The sequence below is a fragment of the Plectropomus leopardus genome, chromosome 1, assembly GCF_026936395.1.
Source record: "Plectropomus leopardus strain MGB_pleo_1.0 chromosome 1, ASM2693639v1, whole genome shotgun sequence".
NCBI lineage: Eukaryota > Metazoa > Chordata > Actinopteri > Perciformes > Serranidae > Plectropomus > Plectropomus leopardus.
In genome coordinates this window covers 25,827,464-25,854,498 of record NC_142176.1, presented here as the reverse complement: position 1 = coordinate 25,854,498, position 27,035 = coordinate 25,827,464, and the positions used below count along the sequence as shown (strand labels likewise).

The window sequence follows — 27,035 nt, the reverse complement described above, 5'->3', positions numbered from 1 at the left end:
TTACAGTTTCAGTTCTTGTTGCTGGACCAAAGATGACTGCTGTGTTCACTTGAAACTTTTGTTGATGTTTTAGAAATACTCTACTACAAATAGCACCAAATAACTTAACTATTTTTGTGAACAGAGATGAACTGTTATTCAGGTTTTACGACCTACTAGGTCTAAACAACATTTATGGTAGTGAAGCTGTCATCTGTTACTATCTGTGAATACTGTGAACCTTTTCAACAACACCAAGAGTAATGTGCTGTACTGCTATATTTTCGTGATTCCCCTTTCATAGACACTTCTGTCTGCTGTACTGTACGTGTGTCACATTCCTCAGCTTATCAGTAGCAAAGCCACAAAAGCAAGGTTGTGGGTGGTAATGTTACCAAAGACAGTCAGCACAGTGTTGCCAGTAAACAGATGTGTAAACAGTGTTTCCCCCTACAAAAATTGTTATTAGTGGGTAATGTTGGTTGTTAATGGGAATAGGAAGGCAGCAAGACTGGCTAACATGTTGTCATGTAATGCCATGCTGCACGGAGGTGCTATATTGGGGCAGCTGGTTATCTGTATTGCATTGTGACCAAGCTTAAAGGCTTGTTTCAGAGTGATATCATCTTGAGACGTGCGTACAGGCATGAGGCAGAGAGCACCATGACAAGAAGCTGCTCTGGGGGAACTTGCATGAATCACAAAAGTGATGGGTGGAAAATGTCCAATATCTCAGGAAGTAAACATCTGTTCCAGCACACAGAATATAATTACTAGCGATCTGGTCAGAGCCCTGGATTTTAATAACACGGTAGATGCTTTTGTCCGGAAACTGGTGAGGGAAAAAATATCTGGTGAAAGGTATAACGGCTCGCTCTGCCGCTGTGTCCATGGCTGGTTTAATAAGAAGTGAAACAGTGGGTGCCGCTCTATGATCAATGCTTTGCTGATCAATAAAAGTGCTTGTTTGGCCGGCTAGTATTTCCGTGTTTGCGATGTGGTGACAGCTGTTATGTTTGATAGAGGTGATAGGCTGATGCCTTTGAATGCAAAAAAGCATTACTTTGTACACATTTTCCTATAGTGAAACTTTTCCTACATAGATTTTGGGCATCTGAAATTTGGAGTTCTTCGTCTGACATACACCTCTGATCTTCATGACAGAAAGCAATAAGTACCCATATCACGATGAAGCTTCTGTTTGCTAAATATCTTTCGGGTTGTGCTTTTTATCTACATTTACAAAGTGTATTAAAAGGTGACGGGTTTATGCTTTATGCATATCGAATAAGGAGCACACAGATGCCGTTACATCAACATGTCAAGTGGAGGTAAAAACAGATACTGCTGCTTATAAACAGCAGTCAGTGTCCCTTCAATACAAAAGTCAGCTCTAAAGTAGAATACATTGCCTGTATACAGTCGCTAATCCAACAAGGAGAACACTTCTAAATGATAGTCAGAAGCTCACAGTGGAAATACCATGTGGTCACATGCTTTAGAAAATAGAGAGCCTTTTCTATCTAATGAGCAATGAAGATCATGTTCACGAGACACTGGCAAAGCAGCACAGTGTGAAGTGAGGTTGTGGGCATGTGAGTTGAGGCAGTAACCCCTACATAACAAACGAGGGATAGCTACAGCTGGAAGTGCGGAGGGACTGAAGTAGGTTCTTTTATTTCCACTTTCACAGCCTGCATTTGGTATCATCTTCTGAACTGAGCAGAAGCCAAGAATACGTCATTACATTATTTCATAAATAGCCAAAACGTGTTCTGGGTCAAGTAAGTGAATGAAATTGAAATCTCTAGTAGCCAAAAGGAGTTTGTTCTTTATATTTAACAGCATCTATCCAGACCCCAAACCCAGAATACATTTTGCAACCTAGTTCAGTTGAATCTTACTAAATTTAAAACATTTTAAGTTTATGTAGAAAGCGTTCTTTGAATGTATTTATTTATTTAATATGGTGATACAGTGATGTATAAAAATGTATATATCAGCTAATGAGTTGGTAGCTGTACAAAAATGCACCATGCCATATTCTGGAATAAAATCTTGTACAGTGATTTAGCAAAGTGCACAGTAAATGCTGTGTAGAGTTTACTTTCCTTACAAAATTGATATTGTTGTATTGAGGAAAATTAATACTGCTAGAAGTACATTGAGAACAGAGAACCAAAATGCTATTGAAATTATTTGTTGACCAACCTGCTGTGGACTGTCTGAAATTATATATTATACAGACTTTTTCAGGGAAGAAGCATCCTCAATTTGAATTGTGACAGTAGTGCCAGATGCTCAAAGTTGCCTATTCATTATGTGAGAGATGAATAGTTTAGGAAAGTAGAAAGACTTGGGTTCATGTAATGGTTAAAAATTGATCCGGGCAACTAAAATTTGGTTAATGTGAGACAACTAAAGCACTTTGGCTAAGATTATTGTTTGATCTGCACGATATATTCAAAAATGATCTCGATTCAGGCCTCAATGCTATCAAATTTTTTATGCAACAACTATTTGTGCCATGTTTGTAATAGCAGAGGGATCCATTGAATCAAAACAAACTCACCTATTTTTTTCCTAACCCCTTAAGGGCAAGACATCAGTGTTAATCAATCTAATGTTTGCGAAAAAAACAGAAGAGTAAAATGCCGTGAAAGATGGATCTCTGGATTGGGAACAACAAAAATATGTTAGTTGCGGAAGACTGATGATGGTGAGGAAGAACAAATGATTTAATAACCCAATGTTCTCACCAAAATGCACCTCTTGTACTGTGCAATCTGCCACTTGGAAAGATGATAATGGTCAAAAGCTACTTTGCACGGAAAAGTAAGAAGGCAAATGTGCACAACCACATGAAATGTCACCAACAGGCCAGGAAAACCTCAGTGGAAAATCTTTGTTACTGACCACTCAAACATCCACAGCTGGAGGCCAAAAAAAGGCAGAGGTTAGACCTGAACTTTGCTCTGTGATCAGTAAGTCATAACCAAAAACACCAAGGATCACTGCTTTGTAAAAAGCCTTTAATAAATGGGCTTAGCATCTAAGTGTTTCAAATCACAGACTTCATCAGGGCAAATACACACCCGAAGCCTAATTAATGTTGCTTAACTTAGCCAGAAATATTACTCTGGTCACCATGGCAAGGATTATTACTTTGCTAAATAAATGCTACATAAAGTCTTCCTACCACTGTTCTCCACGTTGTGCTAAGTTTCACCAACCTAAAATACCAAGCAACAGTCAAGTCAGAAATGTGAAAAATATTGATTTTGAGGCTACATTTTTATGATCAAGACAAATTATAGAAACATACTTGAACCTGACAGTTTTTATAATCAGTAATGACTTTATCATGAACAGTCTGATAGACTGTGACAACCCCCGAGGATCACACAGCCTTAAATGTTTTTCTGACAATGGGTTAAACATTGATGAGCTGGACTAGGCCTCTGTGTTTTTGGGGCACAGAGCTATTTAACAGATTGCATGATGATGTTATCAGCCGGGCTGTTTTCACAATCATCTGGCATTTAAAAAAAAAAAGTGTGAATGGGTTAATGGGTCTGTTTTGATATGCTATTGGTTGGATGTAACATTTATAGCTCACATGTTTCAGCAGCATAACAGCAGTTTCATAAAAACACACTGATACATGTTCTTGTGTTGACTTTTTAAACACATCGTTTGAATTTACATTACATTTAGATGTGAACAAAACCATTGACTTTTGATTAGATTAGTGCGGTTTTCCCCAATGGGGGAGAAAATGGGGTGGAAAGATAACTTTGTTTTGTGTTTGTTTTTCTGCCCACAACTTGGTGTGACTGTCATAAGCTGTTCACCCTCTCACCTATTAGTTTTATTTCTTTGTCTTAAGAGGCCATTTGTCCATGTGGACAGGTGTCTACTGTGTATTTTGTCAATTTAATTTTGAGCAGACCAGAGTCAGAAGTTCAACTGTGAGCAATTACTTAGCAGCTTAAGGTTGCTGGAACCGTTCTGCGGCTTTGAAGGCAACGCGATGCCACAGGAGGAGCCTCACAGCTGACCAAGGGAGTATCTGGCTTCAGATGGTAATAATAGCAGCAGCTGCCATACTTTGGAAACAACAGAGGCTGTCTACTTCACATCCTCGAGTCAGTCTTCTCCTCAACACTTAGTGATTGTATTTGTGTGGCCAGGGAAATTAACTGATGCCCAAGTAAGTTTTATTTAAATTGAATTTAGGTGTTTTATTACACTGAGCTGATATTCAAATCTGGACATCTTGATTGCTCGGTTGTTAAGAGTGGTCCAAGTGCAGGCTCCCTATGTCTAGGGACCCTGGCACCAGACAGCACGCTCTCCATCTCCAGACCAGACAATTAACATTTCCATTCCCCAGGCACTGAGCTGAAACTCAGAATGAATTAGCATTTCATGTGCAAGTCATGGAAAATATGTGGAAGAACTGTAAGAAATACTTGGAACAAAAATCTGAAATTACTGTTTGGCCTAAATGTTTCAATGACAGTTACAATTTATTCTAAAGCCTCATGCCCACTGCACAAAAAACCCGCTAACATCTGGGTTTTTAATGCAGTGGGAATGTGTACATCCGGGTCAATTGACTCTGTAATAGTCACATGTATTTATCGCCTCCGATAAACTGAACACCCAGGTGAACTCGCTAATTTCAGCTCCTTAACTGGCGAGATGCAGTGATGTGCCACAACTAATTACCGCCTGTCTCCACCCAAGCAGCGTTCAAACATCCATCCAAATCAGTCTGCACTGAGTTTGAAGGAGAGACTGAATAAATAACAGACACATAAAGCTAAGTAACCACTGTAAAGTTTTCACAGACCTCTGCCCATGCTGCCTTCTTCTGTTTAGCTGTTCTCCGGCCTGTCCGTGACGTTGAATGGACACACCAAAACAACCCCGCCACACACAGAAAGTCATGCTTGTCTGGTGCAGGGCTGTGTACACATACCTGCTGTACTGGCAATGGGAAAGCAGTCTATAGCCTATTTTTAGCAGGTTTACCCATGTCTGAAAATCCTGCTTGCATGTGCTAATTTTGGTGGGCAAGGGGTTAAGGAGTGACTCAGAGAGCCCAACAGTCCTATTAAAACATTCATAGGAACTTCTCAGATCTCTCCTGCAGAACAATCAAGTTCTCTGCTGTTGCTTGATAGATTCCAGACACTCATAGTTTCTTCACATCATATGCAAATGTCCCATGTGCTGCTGCCATGCTTTTACTTGCTCATTTTTGTGAAGCTTCGACTGATATTTAGCAATTTATTGGCAAAGTGAGAAGTTTGAAACTTGGATCTGTAAGCTACTTTAGGTGTATGTGTAAATACTGCAATACAGTGTGCAATGCTATTTGCCTCTGTGTCTTTAAAAGAAAATCCCGTTGAGGAAATTGTACCTATAGTGCTTGTAATGAATAATAGAGCCCAGGGTAATTACAGCCAACACACCATAAACACTGGGACGGTAGCCATGGCCCCAACAACAATTAGGCAATTCTAGCACACACTGGGCAAGAGGTGGGGTACAGTCTGTTTCAGACTAACAAAGACAGGCAGGCTATTCTCTCACACACCTACTGGTAATTTAAAGTCTACGATTAATCCAACCTGCATGTGTTAGACTGTGTAAACCCACGCTGGCACATAGAGAACATGCAAACTCCACACAGAGAAGCCCTGGCCAGCTGCCATAACATGATGGTTACAAAGTGTTCAGTCTGGTGAACACCATTACAAATCCTTTTAGCTTTATGGGGTATAAAATGAAATTGTTTTGTCACTTTGGTTGGCTTCCAGACTGGACAGCCTGGACAATTATTTGTAGGAGTGGCCAAATTTAATTTCCCCATGGAGTGCGTCCAATTTAGTTTTCATTCACGACCAAAATGGTTGCCCTTTTGAGCCCTGCTTGGGATAATTTCAGACATTGTTTCAAAGGGAGAAGATGGTAAACAGTGTCGCCAAACAGTAACACTGGGTGTTGTTGTGCACAGAGCTGTCAAGGGAATAGGCTGACCTTATCTTGCTGCTCAGAATAGAGTCAAAGGGGTGGCTCACAGCACTGGTGTTATCACAACACAAGTGTGTTTTCCATCAGGGGTTTTTATTTTTAGGAGACTACAGGGGCACTAACAGCCCAAACCTGATTCTCTTGTGTTGTCTTTTTAGACCAATCTTTTTCAATAAGATGATGAAATAAGTCACTATAAAATCATGATGGTGCTAGTAAAGTAGCTTGTTTTTGTTGTTCTAGTTTTGTTCTGTTTTTTTTAATTTGTTTTTGTCTAATTTGATTTTTAGGTGGGTAAACATGCTTCAGCAAATGCACTGTTGATTAAAGTACAGAAACCCGTGGGGACAAGCTTCTTGTATCTCAATGAATTTGCCCCAAAATGAAAGTAGGTCAGTGGCTCCAGTATGGCGCACAGACAGTGCCTGATAAGGTCACTGTGCCAGTTTTTATTGTGGATTTTAAAAATCATCAGGATCATGAAACTAGTTATTTTTACTTCACTGCTCTTTCTCCACACATAAATGAGCTTTAGAATATTTCAGCATATTTTAGCAAGTTGTGATGGTCTCATGAGCAACACACGCACATGATGGGGGATGAGGGAAAAATAAACCGTGTCTTAGGTAATTGGACACGTGGGCCTGATGATGCTTTGTGACTTTATTTTTCTCTCTTTGTCTGTCTCCTCTCCTCTCTCCCTCTTTATTGGTTGCCTAGAGACCTGCAGTAGGATGCATGGAAATGGCAGGAAAAGGTCAGGCAAACCTTTGAGAAGTTAGTCATCCCCCGTGTGGAGGTGTTAGTGGGATTGCAGTGGATAGGGCGGAATAGTGAAGGTGTTCTCAAGCACTTCACTACATCACATTATCTTGTCCTGATCCGTTTGACACACACGGTTGGGGTGACAGATGTTAGTGGGGGCACTTCTAGCTGGGATGTCATCAGGTAGGAGTAATTACAACAGTATAATGGCACTGGGGCTGTCTGACAGTTGTTTTGGACTCATTATAACTTAAACTCTCCCTAGACGGTAAGCAAATAAAGGAAAACACTCTGGACTGTTCTTTGGTTTTTCAACTGATGATATAACAGGTAAATAGGTTTTTGTACTGTGCAAAGATTGTTCAACATTCAAGTTACGTATGAGTGTGCTACATAATGCTTCTTCAAATTCTACAGTGTGTTTTATTAAAAATGACACCATTTTATGTAACATGCTAAAATGGTTGTTTAGGATCCAAACCAGTGACCTGTTGCTTTATTCTCTTTCAGGTATGGCCTCACAAGTCTTGGTCTACCCACCACACATTTATCAAACCCAGACAAGTGCCTTTAGCAGTGTGAAGAAACTCAAAGTTGAGCCCAGCAGCTGTGTGTACCATGAGAGGGCACACCCGCGGACTTATCTGAACAGCAGAACCCTTGGCATTGTGCACCCAACAAAACAAGCCCACTCGTTTGTGAACCGAGACTTGGCAGTGGGCGTGAAAGTGCGTGGAGGACAAGAGTACCCGGTGCAGACAGTGGTGGTGCGTGGTGTACAGAGACAACAGCCCGGTAAAAGAGGAGGAGGAGGAGGAGGAGGAGGAGGAGGAGGACAGGGCCCAGCTGCGGCCCAGCAGCGTCAGGACGCAGGGGTTGTCCACTCGCAGGGCAAGGAGCAGCAGCAGACGGACACAGCAAGTGGGGGCAGCAGTGGAGCAACAGGGGCAGGAGGAGGGGGAAGGGGAGAGGGCTGCAGTGGAGGAGGTGAGGAGGGTGGAGAGGAGGAGGGTGACAGGGAAGAGAACTGTGGAGGTTTGAACTCAGCCGACAGCTCTCAGCGATGTGGGCTGAAACGTAAAAGTGAGGAGCTGGATAACCAAGGGAGCACCATGCAGATTGTGGAGGAACTGTCAATGTTGCCTGCCATGATGCAAACGACGAATGTGGGGAACGCAACCATGACTGCGCCTGCGGCCGTGGGGGCTGGAGGGGGCCCCTCCAAACAGGGTGTAGGTGCAGCGGGAGGGGCAGGAGGAGGGGATGGGGACTATCAGGTAGTACAGCATGAAGTCCTGTGTTCCATGAAGAATACTTATGAAGTGCTGGATTTCTTGGGACGTGGCACATTCGGCCAGGTTGTAAAGTGCTGGAAGAGGGGCACGGGTGAGGTAGTGGCGGTGAAGATCCTGAAGAACCACCCTTCATATGCACGGCAGGGTCAAATCGAAGTTGGCATCCTTGCTCGTCTGAGTGGGGAGAATGCAGATGAGCACAACCTGGTGCGAGCCTTTGAATGCTTCCAGCACCGCAGCCACACCTGCCTGGTGTTTGAGATGCTCGAGCAGAACCTGTACGATTTCCTGAAGCAGAATAAGTTCAGCCCGCTGCCCCTGAAAGTGATCAGACCTGTGCTACAGCAGGTAGCTACAGCTCTGAAAAAGCTGAAGAGCATGGGTCTGATTCATGCAGACCTCAAGCCAGAGAACATAATGCTGGTGGACCCAGTGAGGCAACCCTACAGGGTGAAGGTGATAGACTTTGGCTCAGCCAGTCATGTGTCCAAAGCAGTGTGCTCCACGTACCTCCAGTCTCGGTACTATAGGTGAGTACAAAAATGGTAGAACATTTTAAAATATTTTTGAAACAGCAATTTTGAGTTCAGTGCAGTTCAAACCAATTCCAGTCTCTGTTGGTTACCAGGCTGCTGTGGTCGGGTATAAAAATGTCCGTCCTGTAGCAAAACAAGGAAATGTCTCCCATACTGCACAACATCCTGCCTGTTTAGGAGCCACATACCACAGACTCTGAAAAAATGTGACCCTGCAGTGTTTACTAGCACACTATAGACACACTGTTTATGTCCCTACTGCCTGGAAAATAAAACTCTGCAAAACTTACAACTGTAAGAAGAAAAAAGAAGTAAGCTTAATTGACTTTGTGGACTTTTCTTGTATTATTTGCATTCAGGGCGAAGCTTCTTGGCCTTAGGAGTTGGAAAGAATTATAGAGATTATGTTACGATAGACAAAGAGCGGATAGGCAAATATTTAAGGGTGACATTATTACTTAGTGTGAACAGTTAGATTAAGTAAAGAAAGGTTGGGAGAGAAATTACTGAATGCCATTCCAAACATAAGTATGCTGTTACAGGCTCTAGGGTATGACATGGCAGTAGATACAGTAGTTAGTGTTTATTTTAAAAGGATGTCTGTTTCTGGTCTTGGATTTGCGCTTGGAAAACCTGCAGGACAAATTACCTTTGGCATTATGTTATGAGTGCTTTGGTTTGATTAGGAAAACAGGCCTAAAATGGTTTCAAATGTTGGGTAAGAGGCAGAGTGACCCAGTTCACTGTTTGGTTTGTACCTTTCCCTGCTTTGCATAGAGGCTCTGAAACGATAAGAAGGTATAAATAAACCATTTTGCACTGATAGTCCTTTCAGATGGTTACCAGTAATTCACATGAAGTTTTGTATAGAGTCTTGCACAGTTAATAGCAGCAGCTAGTATTTTGATCTCATCATGGTAATATATGCTTAATGCAGAGGGTACTTGACTAATGGATGCTGAATGATTTCACAGCTGGTTTATACTCTCTTCATCAACCAAGTCATACAATAACTGAGTCACAAGTTACAGCACCATTATACCTTCCCTGGACCTTTCCTGATGCACAACAAGGAATGAATTGTGACATTCAATATTTGCCTGGTGTCCATACAGGATGTGCTGTCTCTGTGCTAGTGACCCACTGCTGTGAGAACGCAGTGGAAATGCACAGCGTGTCGCAATTATCCCATGGAAAAGGGGACATATTTAACCTTGTGCAAGTTTATTTGTCTCTATTTACATACACAAATAGATCATTACGTAATAAGCTGTGATCTTGGTTTCTCTAGAATTAGAATTTAAGGATGCTGTATGAAATTATTTGCATTACTGTCGGGAGTATACTATATTATATACATTTATTTGATTGGAGCTGCTGCCACGTGTGTTGTGTAATGTCCCCCCCAGTAGGAGTGATCATACTTGATGAAAAAAGTGCAGTGTGATTTAATTAACAGTATAAATTGAAAACAAAATACCAGCAACACTTTGCAGAAAAAAATCCCTAGGCACATCCAAGTAAAACTTGGATTGCCTAAATAATATTTGAAATTTGGCCTAAACAAATACAATACTTAGTAATAAACAAATGGTGCAATTTAACATCTGTTACATGGTAAAGATTTCTGTCAAGAAAGACAAGTAGCTCCCAGCTACAATAAAACATGGTATGATTCACACTAGAGCTGTAGGATATAAAAAAAAATATGCAGTCTTCAATAATGTTGAATATAGCAAGAACGATATTACTTGGCATAAACAGATATTAAAGTGTACTTAGTTCTTGACTCAGACTTGCAAAATGCCTGTGCTTATTTACTTTATGTGTTTCTTTAGGAGCAGCTGTGTTTATTCATTTTCAAACTGAAACCTACGCTGTACATTTACTACCACCAGAAAACTTTGCTGTTAATTTTGTCTCTGCTCTGATCGCCAACACCTGTCTGCTCAGAGCGCGCCCACCATCTCTCTCTCTCGACCACACACTCGCTGTGTACTGAGCTATTCCCTGAAGGAGCTACGCTTCTCTTATAACATAAGTCATAATTTTCAACTCAGGTATATATTTTTCTCCAAGAGGCAATGGATGTGCTTTTACGTTTCAACTTGTATGTTGTTTTAGAATTGATTGCCTTTTCATGTATGAAGTAAACAAGTCTGACTGTGTCTGTTGCGGTACCTTCTACTCGCACAAAGACAGACATGAGCAGAGCAGAGCAAAGTCTCGGAGAGCAGAGCATACGTAGTAATGTCACTTACCCACTTTTTCAAGCACTGACCTGAGCGGGCAACTGACATATGCCGACATAACTTTTTCTGCCCTCAGGCCAGGACAATCCTTGTTTTTAGACCTTGCCTAACTTCAAGTGCTCTGTGTGACTGGCCAGAGAGTTAACAGCATGGCACATGTCAGACAAAACAGGGTCTAGGAAGAGAATGTAATTTAATACATTGTATCTATATTCAAAGTACAATACTGCAGTTATTTGCGATGGTTTGACATTGCGGCGAAAATGAGAAAACAATATGTTGTGCCCTTATTCACTCTGGTGGCATAGCTCCATACAAATAGACAATGCTTGCCACAAGACAAAATTCTGCCTTTGTTGTCTTTCTACCATGCCAGTAGGTCTTCCTCTGTGAAGACATCCTATAATAGCTAAGACTTTGATACTGCATCAGCTTAATGCTGTGGAGTGATTGATGTAGTATGTGAATTAAGCCTGATCAATTTGCCCCTCCTCCAGACTCGCAAACTCTTTGTATCTTACTCTCACACATGGCAAGCGCCTCACCCTTGAGGCGTATCTGATTTCCATGAGTTGTGATGTGATCATGTTAATTAACAAGTCAGGAGAAAGATCTACCTGTGTTACCTTTTCAGAAAGGAGAAAATGTCAGTTTAGATCAAGACTTGGATTTTTTTTTTAAATGTGAAATGAAGGATACATTGAGACATATTGTTTTGACAGAGCATGTCAACATCAGGCAGGTTGGACAACCAGAGGCACCTATATCTGATCAACTGATGGAAACAGTCAGGACATAGGGGATAGTTAGCTACAGTTTATGTTAACCATGAACCTTCAACATGTTCTGTTTTTACAGCATGGCACAGTATAGCAAGAATACCAAAGCAAGTGGAGATCTGCTCGCATGGCGAGATTAAGTCTATTGATTTTGTGGTACAGATGGTTTGTGCTTTTTTTGTCTTAAACCTTGGTTTCTGAGGATGGGAAGAAGTGAGCAGGATTTATGAGCCACATTCAGGTCAGCGCTAGCTGTTTTACTGAAAGGCATTTACATGGCATTTGAATAATTCTCACTGCTTGCACAGTGAGCCAGTGGAGCAGTATGCTCCAGAGGGAATAAAAATACTGTCGATGAAAATAGATGCAAATAAATGATTTGATGTCTGTATCTATTTGCATTTAGCGTAGCTTTTCTCACTGACTTAAGTGTGAAGACAATACTGGCTTTGACCCATTCCTTGGCTTTATGGAAATGGTTAAAAAATACTTGTCAATGACACCTTATTTAACATTCTCTCTTCCTCCCACACATTAATCATTCATCATATTTTTGAATGTTGTATTGTTGTAAAGGCACTTTGTTTCAAGAAGTTGCTCAAAATAGAAGTGTCGTGCTTTGCTGTGCTTTTGTCGGGGAGGAAGTGCAGCTGTTTCAACTGTTTGTCAGTTCTGTCAACCTCAAACTTTGGTGACCAGCAATTTCTCACAGGTGTTTTTATGATGTATTTATATACACTATGAAAGATGATTTGATAAATGAGTGTTTTATGTGGCAATATTTTTCACCCTAAAGTAAAAAACAAAAGACACTATATTATACCGAGTTTTCATGCTAGGTATATCAAACAATTGTACTTGTCGCAGCCATAAGCAGAGGGGCAGTTTCCTTGTTCATTAGGCACATCGGTACATCAGTAGAAGCTTTAGTATATGATGTTAGAACTGAATATGTTTTATTTATTTTTGATTTGATTCTCCTGTCAGGACAAAGTTTGTACCCCCTCACAGACAGTAGTATGCAAAGCATACTGTGAGGGAACAGCGTTGCTGAGGCTAAGAGTGAAGGGTTGCTTAAAATAGCTCCTGGGATGCTGGCCAGTGGGCTTTGACTTCTATAGATGGTGAAGCACATAGGCAGCTAGAATGAAATAAGGACAGCTTGAAATACTAGTGAGCTCTCACTTACTCACGCAAGGTCAACCAGCTCTAACGTCAGCTGTTTTGATTTTCATATGTCAATTTTTGTTTGTGTGTGTTTGGCTATTGTACACAGCATTAAGTATTCATTGGCCAGTTATCACAAGTAGCTGGTGGATACCTCAAATCTGTCAGCGACTCTAAACTAATAAGGTGCCATCCTGATTTGCACAGTCAGCTGAGAGCTCTCAGAGCTCAGTTTTGTTGAATTGGCTTTTTTTTTAACCGAGTTTTAGATACATATTCAACAAAATAATTACAGGCAAATGATTTGGGTTGATTTAGATTAGATGGAAATGAGACGTGGTAGTAAATTATTTGGATTTGGATGTGCAAATGTGGTTTTACTTACTTCTTTTAAATTTACTACATATTAAAAATGTACTGCACGAGACATACGGCAGCATTATTATAGCTAGCTCAATTGGTTTGTATACCTGTGCAACATTTTAGCGTTGACATAATGGAAAGATCTGCTCTAGGTCGCTGAAGTTCATTCTCAACCACACAGGGAATAATTGGACTAAGACTAGTGGATTTACTTTTCCTGAAAAGTAGGTCTGGCATTTTTACAGAATGAGCAATTAATCCCCCAGACAGTCTTTGAAACATGTTTTGTGTGTGTGGGAACTTGTGGGCACACAAGCGTCTCCCTTTTTATAAACTGTGTACTTCTTTTCGTTAGTGGGTAATGAGTATTTCCAGGTATTTATACGGCCTAAGTAGCACGACAAAGAAGCTCGCAATCTCTAAATTAGCAAGAACCTAAATTATGCATCAAGGTCAGTTTCTCATGATGGTGTTTTTTACAACATCTCGTATTTGACAATGAAGTTATCATTTAGTTTTCAGTCCGCTTTGATGCTATGTCAAAACACTTAACACATTTTTTAACATTATGTTGGATCTGTAATGAAAGCAATTCCCCTAAGGTTTGCAGAAATATTTAATTAATTTAAAAAAAATACATACATTTTAAAAAAATGTTGACAAAATCACTCAAACTGGTGCTCACATGCTAAAGACTCATTGCTGATATCTTCAATTCAACTTTCGTGCTGCTCACCAGCTTTCTGTCATACACCGCTTCATTTTCTAGCAACAAATTACTTTGCTGGTGTTGTGCCAACAGTCACACTGTTTTAATAAAATATGTTTTTACTGGTATAACAAGAGCTATTGCAGTTACCAGAGCAGCTAAGGCATCTTTTTATGAAAGAGCATTTTGGCTATCCTCCTGCAAAGCTGTGTGTTGTTACATTACATTCAATGTGTGCAAACTAAAGTGAGTGTGCACCTAATTGTAGGCTTTTGCGGGTGTGTTATTATGATACAAATATTGTTTGATTAATCCTGCAGAAAATAATGATAATACCACAGTGCGCAGACACAGTTCAGCATAATATGCTGTGATATTACTGCTTCACAATAAATGCTAGCCTTTCTGAAATGTCTGTTTGAGTTGGTAGTTAAACAAACTGCTCAAACATAATAAAAGTGGAAATGAAAACTGCAGAAAGTGCTTCAAACTCTAATCTATGCTTCGTATTTCAGAAAGCCTGAATGTCCTCGTTGGTGTTTTCTTAAATTAATGGCTTTGGGTTGAAGTGTCCATGGAGTACTTGTGAGATTTCGCTTGAAAATGGCATCCTATATGACTGAGACTATGCGGTAGTTGGCAACAGCAAGTAAAGAGACGGTGTTATAAATTGCTCATAGCTTGCTCTGTGCATTCTGGTACACGTAAATGTTGAAATTTTATTTGGTTAGAATGGATTTTCTGTCAGCTTTGTTTTATGTAATTCAAAGAATCTGTTTAATAAAATGATAAAATAATGAACATTAAATCAAAGTAATCTCCCTAAGCTGCATTGGTTACTTTAAAATCATTTATATAACATTTGTCAAGGACCTTTAATATACGTGTGCAAGAAAACAAATGTTTCAAAAAAAAATTGCCCTATATATTTTCAACTTTTCTTAAAAGTTGAAGGATAAGGGTTATTTTTTTATCTTGCCCAAAGCCACCTGAATTCACAATACTTTGCTTTAACAGCAAAACTGTAGAGAAGAAGCTCAGCCCACCAACTAGAAAAGTATCCTTCTTATGACTGGCTCCATGTCAGCTCATTGAATGGTTAACATCTGTAAAACGTGTCTAAAGCCTTGTATCCTTAATCTAAGGTCTGGGCAGATCAGAGTGCAAGTGCTACCTCTGACTTGACTGCACTGCCTCTGTGTTCCTCTGAATAATGCAGAGTGCCCTGAGAGTGTGTGGAATTACTGTTCCTGGAAGAGACGTGCGGTAAAGCTCCATTCTTCCATCATGGAGTCACCGTGTAGTCAGTTTGTCTTTGCAGCTGAGCCTCTGCCAACTGCAGCGTGGCCCAAATGAGTTTATTTATCAGAACAAGCTTACTGAAAGGCCTGCGTAAGCATGTTATGACACTGACCCCTTCCCTTTGTGTAGCCACCCTTATTTGCTGTTCTCTGTGTGAGCTGGTAGATGCCACTTTACACTTGGTTCCTCCATGTGAGGACAGAGCAGGGAGGATCAGAGAACTATTCTTGGAGTGTGAGATAATGGCCATGAATAAAAAATAGAGATGGAGATAATTTCTCTGCCTCTGCCATGCCCTTTCTTGCAAAGAATTAAGACTCGTGTCTGCACAGTTTTTTTTTCTTCCTTGAGGTGAGATAAAAATAAGATACAACTGAAGGAAAAAAACGCTCACCAGACCTGCAGCATATCAAAGGAACACTGACATTTTGGGAATATGCTTGTTTACTATCTTACCTGCAGTGAGAGAAGAAGATTAATATCGATTTTGTATCTAGAGTACAGTGTGGAAGTATGTCTGGGGTATGTGTAGCCTAGCTTCAAAGAAATACTAAAATGAGCCAAAAATACACCTTTTTAACCACTCTAAACATGTTGCATTAAATGTAGTCCAGCGAGCCAGGCGCTGATACAGCCATCAGCCAAAAGTGTTTACAATTTGGACAATGTGTAAAGCTGGCATCCTTGCTGTGTGGAGAGGACCACTGACATACTTTTTAGCTTAGTTTTTTTACTAATTTTATTCAGTTCTTTAGAAAGCTGACTTCTGTTGCTCCAAAGCATCTGGAGACACAAAAGAACTCAAAGTTAGCTGACTCTGTAGCAGAGGTGGGACCAAGTCATTGTTTTGCAAATCACAAGTCTCAAGTCACTCAAGTTCCAGCACCCAAGACAGGCAAGTGCAGCGTCAAGTCCCAAGTTGAAACTGACAAGTTAAATCAAGTCTCAAGTCCTAACATGTGGATTTGATTCCTAAACTAACAGAATAAAATGTTAAATTTACAAAACCATCAATGCTTTTTAAGTTTGTATTCAATTTTATAGATTTTTCAAAATGTTATGTAGCTGTTAAGCTAATGCTAGCTGAACTTTAAATCACTAACTACATTAATATTAGCTTCATCTTACCGCTCTTTGAGCAACTTCAAAAGTTAAAATGGTTTAGTCTCCATCTCTGTTTTCAGCATGCATGGTTTTCATACTGCAGTGTTTTTTGTTGAATGCTGTGTAGTTTTTGTACACAAATGAAGTGATCTTTGGTGTATTTATTTTTCCAGCTGGCACTCAGTAAAGTATTGTTCTCTCCTGTACCTTCATGTGATGCTGTTGGATTGGTTCAAATAGAAGTGGATCTGGGGAATAGTGTGTTGACTTGCTGTGACCTAATAGTGTCAACGTGAGCTGATACTTGAGATAAGGGGGGAAAGCATCAAGTATTTTCAAGACAAAACGCTCAAGTCCAAGTGAAGTCATGAATCATTGGAATTAAAGCCCAAGTTGAGTTTGAAGTCTTTTTTTGGTTTTGTGAGGTTGAGTTTGAAGTCATCAAATTTGTTTCACTCGAGTCCACACCTCTGCTTTCCAAATACCAGTAAAGACATAAAAATACAGCTTGTTTAAAGAAACATGTTTGAATGTTTATCCATGTCCTGATGTAGAATATCAAAATAGAAGACCCAGCTTATTTCCAGTGTTTGAGGAGTTGAAGCTTTGGGTCAACAATTTAGTGCACACGTACACAGTGTGTTTTGGAGTCGTGCCATGCATCATGTTTGTGTTGCTCCTACTAACATAACACTGCCTTGTGGCTCAGCCTCTATGTGGATGAGAGACAGACAAACAAAGAGGGAGGAAAAGAAGAGATGCATGGAAGAAGGGAAGCAGCTGTTTGAGGTGAAGGAGCCAACAGTTGAACTTGTTGACCAGGGAAAGACGTGTTTTCATTGGTCAGATTCTTTCCACAAAGGAGCAGTGAAACACAGTGGAAGCTTCAGGCTGTGAGGAGAAAAAATGGCTACCAAACCTTACCATTGCTCCTGCCTGTTTGGGTCTGATTTTGTGATTGTTGCTGAATATCGTACCTGCAGTGTGGGCGGGTTATACTTGGCACAGTGGTGTGCCCGTGCTGGGCCTGCTGTTACTGCTGCGCTCAGCATTGTGCTTTAGGGTTTGTTAGTGATGGTTTCTATTAAAGACAAGCCAGCAGCCAATGCAGAGATTGTTATCCTATTGTTATCCAGGTCTTGCTCTGTAGTGACATCGCCAAAACCAAATGTCACATATTGCACCACGTCAGCCTAAATATATTAAATACCGTCAATAAAAGCTGATCATGTCACTATCTTTAACTTAATGAGCACATCCAACATGTTATGGTATGCAGTGGTTGAAAGGTTGAAACTCTGAAAGTGCGCTGTGAAATGGGGAATGTTTTGGAAAAGAGCGTCTGACAACGCTGCCAGCAGGCACAGAAAGCTCTTTGAAGATGTGTCTTTTTTCCCCTCTGCTGCCTCTGGATGTGTTTTTCACCGATAACACATGAGGCTCTATGGAAACCTTTGAACACAGTGATATTCTATACAACTCTTGTCTCACTCATAGTCGTTCGTTTCCAACCTTTGAACAGCTCAGTAGTATCAGTCAACAGACCTGATGTGCTCCCTTTTGTCTTGTGAGTAAGAGAAAACATGTTTAGCTTTCACACAAAGATACACTGCATTTTATGGATGGTAAAAGTACATCGATGTTGTGTTGATGCACCCTCAGTTGTTGCATAAAATGTTAAGAGAAGAGAGAAACATTTATCATGCTCTTAAATGAATCCATCTCATCCAAAATGCAACTTGTTTATTTATTTTTTAAATTTTAGATCCAGCAGTCATGTAGCGTAGGTACCACTTGCCTTTTTTTTGCCATTTAGCTATATATTGGGGTATTCTTTAGTCCCTTTTACACGGCCAGTTGAAGGTGGGAATATTGTGCTGTTATTTCACCTCATTGTTCTGCATAAAAAGCTACAATCACACAGAGTTGCACAGAGTTGTCACATGTTTTTTAGCATGGTTGTAAAAAAAAAATGTTGGCTTTAAATGAATATTTCCCGTCATTGGATATAATCATTGCAGTTTTGTCCCAGTTTTGTTAGACTTGATCGACATCATATCATTATTCAATATCTTCAAGTTTTTAAAAGGCGCTAATGATCACCTGTTTATATATTATTGTCTATACCTGCTTATTCCTGCACAGCAGGACACTAGTCCATCACCATGCTCACCTTTTTGTTGAACCTGTCCGTTTCTGCCGGAGGTCGTGCACGTGGCAGTAAACAGTCACAGTGCCTTCTGTAGTATTCATTCAGTGGCTCCCTCAGCCTGTTCTTCATATTCTCCAGATGGAAAATAGATTTGGTTTCACAGGGGGGCGGTGAGGCTTGAGTTGCACGTAGCACGTGCAACCATGGCAACAGCCCCCACCCGAAAACCCCCAAAACCAAAGTGAAGGAGACCTGCTGTTTGCTATTTGTCTCTCTTTATTTCACTCTGAGATTCTCCTGCTGCACTGCCATTGTGCATTCAACAGGGAAATGTAACTGAAAGAACCAAGCATATCAAAACAATAGCACAATGTTACTGTCCTCTGTGTATCCAGAGGCTTTTTGCGTAACCTTTGGTGGAGTCTGATGAAGAAATAAACAAACGAGGAAACCCTTAACATAAGCAGACTCCTGAATGATCTGTTGCTTCCTTTTCTGCGTCTATGTCTTGGTTATTCTCCTGGAAATAAAACTGGTTCGTGACCACTTTTGCGAAAAGCAAACGGCAATCCTAAAAATGTTTCTCACATGGATAAGAATTCTGTATCCCTTAGAAGGTCCTATACTGAAATGTCCGGTCATAGTAACTATTGTTTGTGTATATCCAATTATCAGGCTTTTTTTTACTTTAAGACTTTTGTAAGGATTGTTACCAGAAGAAGATTATTGAGGCCATGATAGAAGCTCTTTTCTGGCTCATCTTATATTGATTGAGCTAGTTGACAACTCAGAAGTTTAATAGGACCTGTTGATGGACTTAAACATGGACTGCAAGGGGCAAGACTGTCAGGTTTTGGTTACAGAGCAGTCTCTCACTACTAGAATGATGCCTTGTTGTGTTGCTCAAGTTGTACTGATCAGCCTTACTGTACGTACATCCCAATGCTAGCCTTGTGCCCTGATGAATGCAGTGCTGTGTTGATATGTAGCTTCTGTCTTCTTACTCCCCCAAGGAAAACCTGTTTCTTATAAATAGGACATGCCTGTGAGGCTGAAATCCTTGGCATAACTGCCGGTTGGTTTTCTGCTGCTATGTTGCCTACTGCACCAGCTGTTGCGTACATTTGTTTGGACCATGTGATAAATAAGTCCAAAACCTATTTTAGCAGGTCTTAAATTTGCTGTTGCCATCCATATGTCCCACCCCAATCATTCAGTCCCATATAGCTCCAAAGACGTCATCAAGTAGTTATGAAAGCTCAGGATTGCCTTAGTTGGTATATCCAGCTTCCTGAAATAGACCTCAGTCACTTGAGCTAATTGTCTTGAGACCACATCCTTGTCGATTATTTGAATCATCTGGTTTCTTAAATATATGTAAATAATTTGTAGAATTTGGTTTATATGCTGAATAGAAATGTAATGGTATCTGTAAGTTACTCAAGTTTCACTCTAATTATAGGGCTGAGTTAATCTAATGCTTTTAGCTATGTTTAGTTATTACTGGGATAATTATCATAGTGTGGTCTTAATATATTTGTACTGATAAAATTAGTAAGATAATAATAAAAAATGTTGGATTATCCCCTGGCCCTGTTGTTGAATTGACAGAGGGATGGGAGGAAAATTTTTACTACTTCCCAGCATACAACCCTCATCATTTTGAGCCCGGAGGCCACTCCTGCACAGAGAGACCTGTATCTGAGGGAAGAGCTCAGGCTACATCATGCTGTCAGTACACTGTCACAGTTTATAGGCTTTGTGGTGTATCCTAAACACAGTGCTCTTGACAGTTGTCAGCATGTTTTACCTGTATTGGTACTGACAGGCCTGCGTCACTGCTAGCCATCCCTGTGACATGGTATTACAGCACTAGTATGGAGTTACTTGAAGTAACTGAGCCAGCATGAAGGTGAAGAGGTAGTGGCTGTGTTTCTTATTTCCTATCAGCCTAGAGCATATACAACAGCCTGTCAAAGCTCTGATCCCAGCCTGGCTGACCTGCTAACCCACTGACTCAGCCTGCTGACGCTTGGCTAGGCGATTCTCACACACAACACTGACTTACAAGTCACTTGGCACCAGCATAATGTCCCACAAAGTTCCATCACACCGAAATATTATTATTAATGGAAATTTATTTGCTCAAGAGATAGCACCAGCCTACAAAGCCAAAAAGAAAAGCATGCATCTGTAATAAATTTGAGAATTAAGTGTTTTAAGGTGTTGTTAGTGCATAATGTGACACTATATAGCCTTTATGTAAACACTTAATGCATTACATGTGAAAATATGAAAAAAAAAAAGCTATAAACATTGTGCTAAACAAGTTTTTATTGTTCTGTTTTTCAGAGAACATTTTTTTCTGACATTTTCAATGTTTTCCTGCTTAATGATTTTTTTGTGTTTGTTTCAGAGTAATTTTTGTTTTAATGGCACAAAAGCATTTGTATTTAAGCATTTTCAATTTTTTTTTAATTACAAATATGTATAATACTGGATATTTTCATATGAAATGTAATCTATATATAACTGTTGTTTGTTTTCTCTGCTCCGCAGGGCTCCAGAGATTATTTTAGGATTGCCGTTTTGTGAAGCCATAGACATGTGGTCCCTCGGCTGTGTGATAGCTGAACTTTTTTTGGGCTGGCCCCTTTACCCCGGGGCCCTGGAGTACGACCAGGTAAACAACCTTCCTTTGACTACGTGTGGGCCTCATACTCTCCTCTCCGTTGTGTTCTATATACAACATATCCCAGCATCTCCTACTTTTTGTTCCAACTGCTATGACTCAGTCTCTCCTCTCTGTACCATCTCCACGTGAGAACTGTTTTTCTCTGGCACATCTATAGGTGTTATCCTTTCTACAGTCTTTTCTCCCACAGGTCAGCCCTGCCATCCCTACACTGCTCATGTGGCTGTCTGAGCAGCGTTACACCCTCTGTTTCCACCAAACCAGTTATTTTCCTGGTCTCTTCTCTGTCCTTCTTTTCTTCTTTCTTTTTCTTCTCTCTTTTCCATTATCCCCTACACTTTCTAATCAAGGCAACCCACAGAGGAGTGGGTTTCATTGTGTTTGTTTCTGAGTTTGCATTCAGTCCAGCTTTCTATTACAGGCTTGACTTCAGGTTACTGACTCACACGTGGCTCCCACTGTTGAACTTTGCGGGATATCCACTTCAGTCTAAATCTCCCAAAAGACGTGTTGAAAAAAGATTCATTTGGGATGAGAAGCTGACAAAGCCTTAAAAAGGCAGGCCGGGGTTGTCAGCAGTTGAGTTAAGGACAGATGGCTTGAAGCTAGAACCAGAATGTAACATTGTCACAGTGTGTACAAAAGGAAAAATCTGTTATTTTAATCTGTGCAAAATTTTGGCCCAATGCTGTTTCAGAGGTACTGAAGGGATTTTCTGTATGAGGATGACGTGGATGGGAGGGAGAGGAAACTTTTGAGTTTAAGGAAAAGAAAAACTTCTGCGCATAATTACACACAGAAATAAAGACGGTGACAGATTGTTTGAATGAACAAAGAGACTAAGGGCTCAAGTGACTTACAGTAACAAATTAGTGCCATATTTACTGCTTCCTTGATGACGTACGTACCCTGAGGATTGTATCAGCTGGCGTCCGTGACAGTGAGCAGAAAGGCATATTATTGTGATTGATGGTATGTCTATTAGGAGCTGTTGGATGTCTGCCCCTCCCAGTGGAGCCCTGACAGTGTCTTCCCAGGACTAGACTGATCTGGGCTTATGTTGAGCTGCTTTCCCCCTGCCACGGAGCCCTATCTACTCAAAGCCTGCCAACAGAGCCTCAGTCAGATACTGCCGTGTCCCATGCAGAACCCTGCATTACACCACTCAGCCCCACTGCACAGCGCACTCATACCAAAGTATTTTTATGGCCAGGCATCATTTTTCACTCTCCCCAGGACTGAGACAGGAGAGATAACTCAACACCTCCGAAAGAGATTTGACTTGAGCGCAGCACCACCGGTCTAAATATGATGAATCTGTTTTTGCAGGAGCCAGTCAGCATGTCACAAAGCTGCTTTAGAGATATCTGTGGGGGAGCATCCTCAGTTTAGTAAGGGACCACTTGGAGCTGATGGGGTTGACAAGGGGGGATGGGATTAAGTTGGCACAGATAGGGAAGAGTGTGAGAGACAATGAAATAAAGAGATAACAGGTGAGAAGGAGCCTGTGGAATGAAGCATGTATCAGATAGAGATCAGAACGTACTGTATGTGAATGGATGACTGGATCAGAATCCAAATACTGTGTGAACACCAGTGGTGGATTGTGATAGAGGGCGTGAATAATCTATAGAGAGAAAGCAAGAGTTTGTTGCTTTAGGTTTCAGCTTGTTGAATCTTGCACCTCTCATGTTACTGTCTATTGTTGTCCAGTGATTAAAATACCTGCAGCGAATGTTAAGCTCTGGATGTTCTCTAGGATGAACTTACCACCACGGCCTGTTTTAGCAGAATGGTTATGTAGTAGAGTCGGAAGCAAATCCTGTTTTGCCCCCCCGCCTCCAAGACATAGACTATTCTGTGACTGAACTGTGTTTTGACACCAACCCCACATTAGAAACACTACCTAGTCTTTGCCTCGCGGCCCTCTGGCATGTAGGGTTCAGTTTGGTCATAGATCTTTCCAATGAATGGGAAAAGCAGCCTGTGCACGAGCATAGAGACAGAGCACTTTTAAGATCTGCCCCCACCACATTTATGTCTGTTAGCAATCAACACAAAAATACCTCAAAGCTGTTTTGTGGTGGGGGGGGAAATGCTAACATGATAAAGAATCCATAACTAAAATTTAACAAGTTGCCAAGCTGCAAAACTGATCTTTAAAGCAGTAAGATGTGAGACATCAACAGGAAGATATGGGAAAACTGTGAGGTCGTGACACTCGGTATGCTGACATGCAGCAAGCATTTTTCTAATTTGGCCTTTACACTGTAGAGGTTGAAGCTAACTAAGCTATGTAATGCCTGGTTTTGATCTTTGTCAGTTTTAAATGATAACCAGATGATTTAATAAAAAGTGGTAAATATCCAAGTATATCTCTACTGGCCATTCAGTGGGATCATTTCTCTTAAGATTAGCAAGGTAATGAGAGGGGCACTGAGATAGACTGACAATTTTAAATTTGCCAAGTTAAGTTTTCCTCTCTGGTAGCTACAGGCATTTTGTTCACGTTTCACCCATGAGCTGCATACTGTGCCGATGAACCCCCTCCCCCCCATGATGGGCGTGGTATTCAGGGTATGACGTGCTGTGCTCTGTCTCTATGAGATGAATGCAAAAAAATCTGAGTTTTATTTTTGGTTTCTGGGGTTTTCTGGAGGCTATAATCTCATAATGAAACAAAAAGCTATGCACACGTCACTAATTCAAGTTCTTTCAAATGAATCATTATCAGTTCTCTTATGGCTTTGAAAGCATTTTTAAAAAAAATTTAATAGCATCAAGAACAAATCTTGTCCTTCCATCCTCTTTTATTTTTACAGTCTCCCACACAGCCCTATCAGTGAAAGAAAAACATGATGTCAAATCACTTTAAGAAGGTGAATGATTTAATAGACCCGAACCATCATCTTTTCTATTCAGACATGTTTGATGTTTAAGGTGTCCTTGATTCATAAACAAAAAAAAGCTCCTCCAAATAATCTTAAACATCCTTGGTAAACTGACATTATTGGCAAACTTGTAGCTTTGCACCATTTTAATGTCCATGTCCTGCAACTATTAATTATCCTCCACAAGCGTTTGAAGTGAGTTAGGAGACATGGATAACGTAAATTGACACCCCATGGGATACAAGGCCAATACATACTGTATATATAACAGAACGTAAGAATAGAACGCTTGTACATTTTTATCACCTTAAATAAATAGCCAGCTGGCTGTATGTCAGTAAACAGCGAGGCAGCTGACTGCTGGTGTGGGGTGTCATCCAGGGGCCACAGGGTGATCTGGCCAGAGCTGACTGAGTTGCTGCTGCCCCCTTCATCCCCTTTTCTTCTACTTGTCTTTCTTCAAGGGGTCTTGTTCCATGCCACCCAGCATATTGTATTTATAACTCAGACTCCTCCTCCCTTCCTTCCCTCATGTTCTCCTTACCTCATCCTCCAGTCACAGCATCTTTTACTTCACTTGTACAGCAGAAGTCTGCTCATGTCTTTGATGTCACAAACCTCACGATTCAGCCAGTGTTTCATTATGAGCTAAGACTAAGATTAGCCCACGTCCTTTAGATTTCGGTATGACTTGCCTGGTTCCCATTTTTTGTCTTGTTGATCTTTCTTTATGACCTCTTTGCACTTTCTGTCTCTTGGTTTCTCAGGCACTGTTCAAGTGAGGGTCAGTGCACATTGTTGCAGAGACCAAAGTAATGTGTGCTTGCTTATTTTTTTTCTTCTTTGTGGCTCGACCTAGCTGGCAACCTGGAGGATCTGTAAGAATAAGAGGATGTAGGCAGGGTCAGTGGAAGCAAAAGAGATTTAGGTTAGTGGGGGGTTAGAAGCGTCAAGGCTCTAGCTGGAGTTTTCCTGTTTGTAAGCTGGTGCAAACTACTGTACCCCAATGTCAAAAATGAGGAAGAGATCTATTAAATACTTGATACGTAAGAGGATGTAGGAACATTGTTTCATGTTGATTTATTGCAGTGAGTGATATCATTGAAATTCATCTTGCATGGTGTGAGTTGTTATTTGAACTGCCATAAAAAAATATACAGCTTCCTGTCTGCTGTGCAGCAGGCCCGGGCTCACTAGATAGTTGTTTTCTGGAGCCATAGCGTCGCACCAGTGATCTCACTGGTTTGTGAGATCTCTGCAGAGACACGCCTTCCAGGAAGAATCAGGGTTTTCCCGTCACAAGAATTTTCCCACCCACGCACACTGGCTGGCTGTGTTGTTTTTTGCTGTCTGTTTCTGTTTATATGATGTTGCTGAACTACAGCACAGCTATGTTATGGGCATGAGAGGAGGGGAATGTACTCAGTACTTTCAGAGTTAAGTTTGCTGGAATTGACAGTGTCAGTAAACCTTGACTAAATTATGAAAAGTGAATGTGAAAGAAAGAAAGAAAGAGAGAGTTTGGTTGATGTAAACCATGTCCTGGGAAAATGAAAAAGGAAGAAATGGACAATGATGTACTCAGTCAGTCAGTACATAGACAGTGTGTTTTATGATACTTGGATTTTAGTGTGCCTTGAGATAAGAGAGGGGATCTTCATCCCATCCCATCGAAAGCTGCTCATGCTGTCAGAATCCCAATGAATGCATTGCTTGATCACAAACTCATCTATAGCCAACTAAGAGAGACACAGGTCCCACCCACACAAACACAGACACATTGCAGTGTTTACACCTCAGCAGCAGACTGATATAACCACTCTGCTCAAGCATCACTTCAGCAAGGGGAGCAACTTGAAGATCAGCACTTGAGTAGCTTCCAACAAAAACATTTTCAGTTTCTGTAATTCACTTTTGAGTTGTGAGGTGCCTCACACACAATCTCACTCATTCACGTTTAACGGGCTGCAGTGTGGAAACTTCATGTATGTAAAGTATAGGGGTGAGGACATGTTTGTCTGCCTTAGATCTGGATCTGTGTATGTCAAAGAGAAATGAAAGCTTATTATGTTAATCCTCTTCTTTTGAAAATGTTGTGTCTTTGTGATCCTCACCGTTCTCCTGATGTGCGACTCTTTGTTCACTCTCTGCTTCTTAGCAGCACTGAATCTCTAATGGTTGTTGTCCTTTACACTCGGGTGTGATTGACGTCAGCCAGGCTTCTCACTGGTCTCCTCTCATAAACCTGTGTGTGAGACTCTTGTCCCGCAGCATCTGACTGAAGAGCATCGCTGTCCAGCAAAGTGTTTGGCATTGAGACTAAAGGAACCTTATTATCAAAGTTTACATGAAAAAACCCTGACACCTTTCAGGCATCATAAACACAGGCTGCTCTCAGTTTAGGGGTCTTATTTGGATCTAGCCATTTGTCAGGAATGTGCCATCTTCAAGGTCTCTGCAGCTGTCCACACTGTGTAGCTGCACGTCCCCGCCGCACACAGTAACTTTAACTGTGGGGGACATGATAGTATGATGTCACTGTGAATGACCTTGTAAATTATCAGCACATAAAAGAGTGTGTCAGTATTAAGTGCTCTGGTGACGTGGCTTTGGCGTGGATGATGGAGAGATAAACATTAATAGGAAAACAAAACAACATTTAGTGTTTAAGTGACTTGTTTAGAAAAAAGACGATTGTTGGTAGTTGAATATAAATCAGTACTGTAGTGAGTTTTTTCCTTCGTTTAAACCAACAAATATTGCCTTTTTCTTTGGGTACAAGATTAATTTCCTGCTCCGTGCTCTTTTTTTCCTCCTCCCTTCTTTATGTCCAACAGATTCGCTACATTTCTCAGACACAAGGTTTGCCAGGGGAACATTTATTGAACACGGGGACAAAGACAGCACGGTTCTTTTGCAGAGAGTCAGACTCACCTTATGCAGCATGGAGACTAAAGGTGAGGAGTATTTACACACCTGCAAAATATGGCATATTGGCTTA

At 40.8% G+C, this 27,035-nt stretch overlaps 1 protein-coding gene across 2 annotated transcripts in view; it reads left to right on the top strand.

Annotated features, from left to right (window-relative positions):
- The window catches only part of LOC121955446 (homeodomain-interacting protein kinase 3), a 45,184-nt gene that overhangs the window by 1,922 nt on the left and 16,227 nt on the right, over positions 1-27,035 (top strand). For both annotated transcript variants that reach the window (XM_088078772.1, XM_042503451.2), the window contains exons 2-4: positions 7,300-8,614; positions 21,008-21,131; positions 26,872-26,991. In XM_088078772.1, coding sequence (XP_087934898.1) covers positions 7,300-8,614; positions 21,008-21,131; positions 26,872-26,991 — 1,559 coding nt within the window. The remainder of the gene's footprint in view (positions 1-7,299; positions 8,615-21,007; positions 21,132-26,871; positions 26,992-27,035) is intronic.